The following is an 8,556-nucleotide window of genomic DNA, read 5'->3' as shown; positions in this document are numbered from 1 at the left end:
TGTGGGGGGGGGGGGCAAAGTCAAGTCAGACTTGGAGTGAGAAAGCTGATCTGGAGTAATAGGCACCTTGGGATCTGTACAGCAAAACCAGATGACAGCAGAGTTAAGAAAAGTATGAGTTTTAGGAAAGATTCAGAAAATGGATATTGATAAATACACTAGGAAAATAAAGCAAAATAGGAGAGCATCTTATGGCTACTGAAGGCTAATGAGTACCATGCATAGGTTAGTGAACTATAATTGTTAAGTAATGACAAAAGCTGGCTCAGTAATTGAGGGTGGGGGGAGAGGGAGAGAGAGAGGTGAGTGTTGCAACACTTTCTGGAGGCGAAGAGAACTCCAAAACAGGTACTATGATAATAGACTGGGAGTCTGAAAGAGAATTTGGTGCACAATTACCATGGATGTTCAATAGAAGTTGGACACTAAACTTTTGCTTCCTTATGAAACCACAAAGCACAGGGCAGTGGTTCTAAGCCTCCTTAGACTCTGTGCTCTCTTCATAACTTTTGTGAACTGAGCCAGACCCCATTTAAAAAAAAAGAATTAAATGATTACAGTACTCACCTCCCCACATGGAGGGCTGGGTAGTGGGGGTGGGGGGGAGGAGGGAGAGGCCAGACAGGGACCTCATCATACTCCATAACACACTTCAAAAGATCTCATGTCACCCCTGGGTGTCATAACATCCTGTTTGAGAATCACTGCATTGTGCATATGTAAACAAGTCATTATATTACAAATATAATGGAGGTTAGATAGGCATCTGGCTGGGGTCATCTGAACCCAGCACTCTTTACTGCCTATGCAGGGGGTTGGATTCGATGATCTATTGAGGTCCCTTCTGACCCTAACATCTATGAATCTATGAATCTATGAAAATCATCCTTAAGGTCACTATCTACTGTTTGTATTAGAGGCTAAGCTGAAACCCATATTTGCAGCAGGATAAAAAAAAGCAAAGTATGCCACAATTCTGCTTTGCCATACAAACTGCAGTCCAACTTGACTTGAAGCAAAAGAATGTTTATACAGATTTTGGCCCTGATACCTTGAGTAAATTGATTTTTTCTTGTAAGTATATAGTCATATGTAAAATAGCTAACATTCTTCTGAGAAATGCCAGGAAAAGAGATACTTAGTGAGGAAGAAATCTGAATCTCAGTTTACCAAAAAGAGGGCTGTGTTCATAAATTAATAACTTGGCTCCTTGGATTTAGGCTCACACACATTTCACAGCAACATTTATCACACAGACCTAAACATACTTTATAATTTGATCAGGTACTGGTTTATTTTTGAATCTGGGATGCTCCTCCAGAACAGGTTGCACTGTAAAACACTGAATATCTAAAATCACATGGGTTAAGGGTATATCAAGCATGAATCTGAAATGTTCTCAATAGTCTAAGAATCAAATAATATGTTCTAATGAATAACCTTTTTAGGGGGAGGGGCCACGAAAGGAAATATTTGCCAATTGGTATGAGTATAAATCACTTAACCATAATTCTGACGTACACAATATGGCGTGTCACCCGAGTACCATTTAAGCTGGAATTCCTGTGGCTTAATATATTGCATCGAATCAATGTTTTTATTACAGAACAAAGCCACTTCGTAATGAATCAGTTGACGAAAATATTTTTACTACTTATGTTTGACACAGGCATAATTCATGGCATTGATTGGACAAAATGTCACATTGTAAATCTTTAGCCATATTATGTTAGCTCAATTTTATTTTATGTTTCCTTCCTCTGTGACATTGATTCGTTTAATTATAACATAACGTATGCATACCATACACTTTTACACAATTCTTAATCAGTTAAAGTCATATTGTAACTCCTTTCCCTATGTGTAGAAATAGCCCAGGCTCTGCAATATTCCTACTGCTTAAGGAATAAATATGACAGCATCTAATCCTTTCAGAAAAAAATCAGTCCAGTGGCCCATATCTCCCATTATTTTATGTATTTCCCCTGGGAAGGGGAATACTTCCTGTATTTCCCCTGGGAAGTCTCATCCTTCAGTTCTCATGTACTTCCTCACCTCATTGGACTGTTGTGAGGATAAACTCAAGAATGTGCAGAGGAAAGTCTATTAATACGTACAGTTAAAAAAAAAAATCTAAAAGTAGTCAAGGACACAAACTGAATACCTTATCCTTTGCTTATTACATCTCATTCCACCCTGAATTTGAGGAGTATTGAATCCCGATCCAAAACAATGTTTCTTCAAAGATTCAAATAAGAACATGATGAAACAGAAAATACTTCTATCAACAATGGACATCTCAAACAACAAGATACATTAAAGTCCTTTTTAAACTTGGATAAAGGTGTTTCGAGAAGTATTTTATGTTTGAGACTACCACAACAAAAAACCATGAAGGAAGGTAGATTTATAAGTGAAGTCACCATAAGAAGAATGTTCAAGGTTAATCTTGAATGTGGCTTTTAATGAAGGCCAATGACAATCTAGAATGAAATGCCTTTAAGACCCAGAAATACCAGGTGACAGGCAATCTGCCAATTTACAGGTCTCCAACACAGAAGCTCACCAATCTTGTTACAATTTAAGGTGATAGATAAACTGTGTGCACACCTAAAAACAAGATTAAAATAGATGGCCTGCTCTAGAACTGTTTGAGAGGAGGGCATACACACTAGGAAGAAGGCTTCAAAGTTTTGCTAACAGGTCATATTAGCAAAACTGGAAATTGAAGTGCCACTTAAATAAGCTTTCATCCCTTTTATTAAATGATTGCTCTACGCAGCTAAATTCCTATAGATATTATTGGCAGTGAAGCTAGCTGTCAGCACAAGAGATTTGACCTCTAGTGAATAGCCTCCTCCAAAGCTTTTAATCTCACTGATGTTTGATCATTAGTTTTGCTTTTCATCAAGAGCTTTTAAAAAAAAGTTCTTTTGCCTATTTGAGTAGCAGTGAAGAGCAAATTTAAAATATTCCTCGATTCATGAATAAAAACCACAACACAAAGATAATTGAAACATTAATGTAAGTAATATAAGTGCATGTGGGGGTTAAGAGGGAGAAGTGGGGAGGTATTGTTCTGCATAGTATCACTGTGCACCAATTTGTTTTTGATAAAACAAATATTTTTAGAAGAGGAGGAAAGTTAGTTAGATAAGGTACAATGTACAAATAAAAATGAAGTGTGTTTGTTTGGTAATTATAGTAGCTTTCCAAAAAATGATGCCCTGCAGATAAGAAGAGCCTGCATGGATTTCAAAAGCTCTCACATATCTATATATTTTTTGAAGCTGTAGAGAACAGGCAGGGCAAAGGGTGAATTAAAAACAATAAGAGCCTCTTGTTTTAAGTGTTTTCTTTCCCTTGAGTGTCAGGGACTGAGAATGGAACAGATGATATCTTGACAAGCTGTTATATAACATTTCTTTAAAGATATGCATAATGGTTATAAGACTTTATGTCCATGTCAGTATGAGAGTGGGCAATTAAAAATCAAAGTACAAGATGCCATTTAACCGAATAAATAGTGAAACGTTAACACATGACATTTTTACAAAATATTGCCTTTCTTGTAATTCAGAAATATCATAAGAATGAAGGGAACCAAGAAATACTGGAAGAATATAAACAATATCTATAGTGTTCTGGGAAAACTATGAATTAATTGAATGTAACAGTTTAAAATGTTTGATGTCACAAGCAGAATACACATATTAATTGCATTTAAAAACATTCAGCAAAAACCATTAAACTGACTCTCTCACAGCACTTAGCAGTATTCATGGATATGAATATTTGTAGTCCCCTTTTAAAGTAAGAATCCCTACCCACCTCTTACAGGTGAAGAAATGGAGGCACAGAGAAAGGAAACATTTTGCTCAAGATAACATAGTACATCCATTCTAGCCAGGAAAACATCATGTCCCTTGATCTCAGGTCTATGTCCTAATCCCGAGATCATTTACAAATTGATCATTTAGAATTTTAGGAATAATATTATCGATGAGTTGGGGGAATAACAGTTGTGCCCTTTCTATACTTTCTTAGCTGAGAACATACTATATTTTTATTCCATTTCATTCTCTATCAGCGTTTCTCAACCCGTGGTTTACACCCCAAAAGTGAGTCGCAAGAAAATTGTAAAGGGCCATAGGGAGGTCCCAGGGAATTGAGTGGTTTCCCCATGCAGGCTGCAACGCTGGCAGCCTGCATGGAGCCCACAAGCAGTCAGGGGCATGGTGGGCATGCAGCATGTGAGAGCAGCCCCGGGAGCCAGAGGGGGAGTGAGGGGGCTGGATGCAGCACCCAGAAGAGGAGGAGGAGGAGGAGGAGGAGGAGGAGAGGAGGGAGGGAGAGGGAGAGAGAGAGAGAGAGAGACTGTGTGGGTCGGGGCCAGGGGGTTGTGAGTCGCGGCAATCTGATAATTATGCTAATGAGTCCCAGTGTGAAAAAGGTTGAGAACCACTTAATCTCTCACTTCTATGCTTGCATGATCCGCAGCTAGAATATTGGTTTGTAGTGTGGTAACTCTCACTTAAACTAGGAGTTCATGAGTGGCAGAACTCAAATGTCCTAACTCATGGTAGTTATAGCTTAGAGAGATGGTCTAAAAACAACAAAATGAAATTAAACACAATAAAAGATGCTAAAGAAGAATAATCAAATGCACAAATACAACATGGGAGATAAATGGAACAGTAGTTTTGCTGAGAGGGATTTGGGGATTTCAGCAGATCACAGATTCAGTATGAGTCAGCAATGTGATGCAGTTGTACAAAAAGCAAATGTAATTTTGGCTGCATCAATATGAGCATTGCGTGTAAAACACAAGAAGTGAATGTACTACTCTATTTAGCACCAGTTAGGCCTCAGCTAGAGTACTGTCTGAGGTTTTGGGCTCCACATTTTCAGGATGTGGAGAAGCTGGAAAGGGTCCAGAAGCAGAGAAGAAAAATGAAAAAGGGCAGCAGTGTTGTAATGTTACCAGGCAACCAGGACACAGGAACAATGGTGACTTCTGGTTGCCATCACACTGCCAAGACAAACATGCACCTCCTGGCAGCTGCTGTTCTTTTCTCCAAAGAAGCACCTGGGGTAGTTGCTCCAGTTACCCCACCTTAATGATGGCACTGATAAAGGGGTTGGAAGGCAAACTGTAGTATGAGGAAAGCCTGAGAGCTGGGTATGTTTAGCTTTGAAGAAAGGAGATTAACAAGGGAATATAACAGGGCTCCCTCACTCCTGCTACCTCAGAGGTAGGATACCAGTGGCAGGGCAGCAATTAAGTAGGCAGCTAGACAGGAGCCAGCTGCAGAAAGACAAGCAGTTGGGGAAAACCTCTAAGAGTAAAGGGCAGCAGGGAAGGGAGCAGTAGCTGCAGCTCAGTTGCTAAGCCATAACACCTGAAGGCAGCAGGGTATTGGGCTATTTAGGAACCCATGGCCAAAGAGAAGATAAAGCAGGTGGAGTCCAGAATCCTAAGAGCTTGGCCACTCAACCAGACCCTCACTCCTGCTAAGAGGACAGCTCCTGCTGGGCTGGGTGGCAACAAAATGGAACCCAGCCACCACTGGGACCAGAAGAAGCTCTGACATCCAACAGCTACTAGATAGGAGTAGATAGGACCCTGGCAGACTCTGGAGGGGATTTAAGAGGGCATTGTAGCTAACACATGTACCGGAGGACCAGATGTGGGTAACAGGGGTGAATAGGAAGCCACAGGGGTGCTGCAGGGACACCCAGCATGGGGTCTGGGACCCAGTCATTTATGTGGAGCAGAAGCCTAAACAATTTAGAGGCAGGAAAGAGCAGCCCTGCAGAATCAGGTGTCTTAGGAGGCTGAGCCCAGTTAAAGGTCAGGGTGAAACAGAGCAGCCTTGCCCTGGGTCAGGGATGCTAGAAGCTAGGATGAAGTGCAAGACAAGGCTAAGGGGCCCAAAGATCTGAGATACAGAACGGGTTGAGGCTGAGTGAGCCAGGCCTGAACCAGTGGGCCAAGGCTGGAAACCTGCAACCAGCATAAAAGGGGGTTAAGGCAGAAGGGCTGAGGCCTCTACAGGAGGACCAAACTGTGGACAGACATGGGCATAGATGTAGGGAAGGGTGGAGTTCAGGAATATAGCCCTTAAGGTGATTAGGGGCAGTGGGGTCGAAGCCCCAAGGCCAAGAGACTGTGGGTGGTGGGGCTAGAACCCAATTAGGTGGGCCAGGTTGAACCCAAGAGACAGCATAGAGAGAGAGCAAGCAACCAGAGATCACCAGCCTCTGAGGACAGCTTCCTGTCATTACAACAAAGGCATGGCACGCAGTGAAGCAGGGTGAGATCCTGGAAGGCTAGAGTGGAAGCCAGGCAGTATGGCTGTGCGAAGCTTTGGTCGCTGATTTAATCTGGCAGAGATCTGGCCCGATTCGGCGGCTGAATCGCCGAATCTGAATCAAATCAGGAGACCCTTTAATCTCTCTGAATCAAATTGGAAGCCTCTGAATTGATTCGGAGAGATTTGACGATTCTGACATAGACACAGCTTTATATGTTGTTTCTACATACCTCAAGGTAACAGGCAGCTCATGAATGCTAAGATGCTGGGGCAGATGTAATGTCCCACGGGAGCGTGGGGGGTTCCCCAGCATGCTCGGCGGTGGACAAAGCTTCACAGGTTCAGTGCCCTTTTGCCCCAGCTGGTCTCTCTACTACCCAAAGTCATGACCCAAAGCCCAGGGCTGACCCCATGCCCCCTGCCAGCCTGGACCTGCTCTGCCCTGGCTCAAATTGCTGCTGTCCTGGGTGTGCATGTAGATGCTATGCCTGGAAGCTGTTTACTCCAGCTCCAACTGCTCCAGAGTTCATTGCTTCACATTAATTGCTCATGTAGATATACCCAGTAACTAATAACTTAATTGGTAATGCTGTCAGGCAAGCTTGCTTAAACAAGCCTTTATTTTTCTTCTTTATTCTATAAATTCCGATCTTTAAGGATACATTGCCCAGGAGAGTTTTTCACATCATCTCCAGGGGCCGAGGTGGTGTTCATTTTCTCCGCATTTGGGAACTGGCTCATCAGCTGTGCTTGGAAATCCTCTCTCCGCTCATACTCCTTACCCCGATAAATGAAGACTTTGTTCTGCAAAAGATAAATTTTATAATTTTGGGGATAGAGGCCATGTGTGCATGTTGGTTTGTGCAGTGCCTAGCACAACATAATTTATGAACCTGGCTGTAGCTTTTGAGTGGTGCTGTAATACAAATATTTAAAAATGTATTATCAATCACAGAAAACACTCTCAGCAGCCAAAGAGAAGTGTCACTGATTCCCCAAAGATAGTACTGCATTCTATGACCCAGAAAGAGAGAAAACACAAGCCTTTAGGGTATTGTCATTAAAGCAATAATTAAAAGGAAGAAAATCTGTTTCCTCTTTTAAAAAAATATACATTCCTTTGAAAAAAACAAACTGGTATATGTTTCAGTGCTTTATTATATTTGTATAAGACCTCCTCTGCTTCCCTCCCTCACAGTACTGTAAACTGATCTTATGTACAATATGGTTCATTCCAGAGAAAGCTCTTTTTTGGTTTGGATTTACTTGGTGTTAATGACAAACTCACTTTATAGTACCAGAAACAAAAGACACAGATGCCTTCATAATTACACAAAACACACCTACTTATTATTTTTAGAGTGATGGTGGAATTGAATTACAATTAAGTTAAAGGAGGATTATTAGACAAATACCTTAAACCTTTACTGTGGAGAAAATCTGCTGCTGTTTAGATATCGTCTGATAATCAGACAAGATACAATGTCCCCCATGCAACATCTATAGGGCTGAATAGGTGAACATTTTTTGATAGAAATGTTAGATTGCAACCCTTTATGTTGATTACTAGGGCTGTGCAAAGCTTTAGTTGCCAATTCAATTCGGAGGAGATTTGGCCTGATTCAGCGTGCGAATCTCCAAATCTGAATCGAATATGGAAACCCATTAAAAGGTCTGAATCAGATCTGAAGCCTCCAAATTAATGTGGAAAAGATTTGGAGATTCAGGTTGGCTGGGGAGAGGCAGGCACAGCTGGGCAGCTGCAGGTTCTCCCATGGCTCCTTCAGCTGTGCCTACCTCTCCCTGGGTCGGGGGAGCTGCGGGAGAAGCCCCCAGAGCTGCCCTGCCTGGCCGCATCCCACGTCCGGCCTCAGCATCCCTGCACTTAAAAAAAGCCCCGCACCCACCAGCTGTAGCAGCAGCAATCAGGGCCTCTAAGGGCTCATGGCAGAGACCCCCATGCAGCACAGGAGAGTGGGGATCACCGCCCCCCCGCCTGACACCCACATGACAACTGGCCCACAGTGCAGGTGCAGCATGGCTCAGCAGGACACTGTGCACTGTCATGGGGCAGCTGCTGTGTGGGTGCAAGGTAGTGGGCAATTTCCGCTGCCCCCCACTGCCCTGTGCTGCACAGGGGGGCTCTGCCACAAGCACCCAGAGGCCCCAGTCACCACTGCTGCAGCCAGTAAGTATGAGGCTTTTTTTTTTTTTTTTAAAGTTCTAGGACTAGGCTGGG

General features: G+C 42.5%; 1 protein-coding gene and 1 long non-coding RNA gene across 2 annotated transcripts in view; one reads left to right on the top strand and one right to left on the bottom strand.

Annotated features, from left to right (window-relative positions):
* The window catches only part of DOCK2 (dedicator of cytokinesis 2), a 514,326-nt gene that overhangs the window by 46,427 nt on the left and 459,343 nt on the right, over positions 1-8,556 (bottom strand). The window contains exons 41-42 of the mRNA XM_025212572.1: positions 6,980-7,121; positions 1,269-1,350 (exon numbers count right to left, since the gene is read on the bottom strand). Coding sequence (XP_025068357.1) covers positions 1,269-1,350; positions 6,980-7,121 — 224 coding nt within the window. The remainder of the gene's footprint in view (positions 1-1,268; positions 1,351-6,979; positions 7,122-8,556) is intronic.
* The window catches only part of LOC112551460, a 195,692-nt gene that overhangs the window by 174,060 nt on the left and 13,076 nt on the right, over positions 1-8,556 (top strand). The window lies entirely within an intron of this gene.

Source organism: Alligator sinensis, unplaced genomic scaffold (genome assembly GCF_000455745.1).
Source record: "Alligator sinensis unplaced genomic scaffold, ASM45574v1 scaffold606_1, whole genome shotgun sequence".
NCBI lineage: Eukaryota > Metazoa > Chordata > Crocodylia > Alligatoridae > Alligator > Alligator sinensis.
This window is presented reverse-complemented; position numbering and strand designations above follow the sequence as displayed.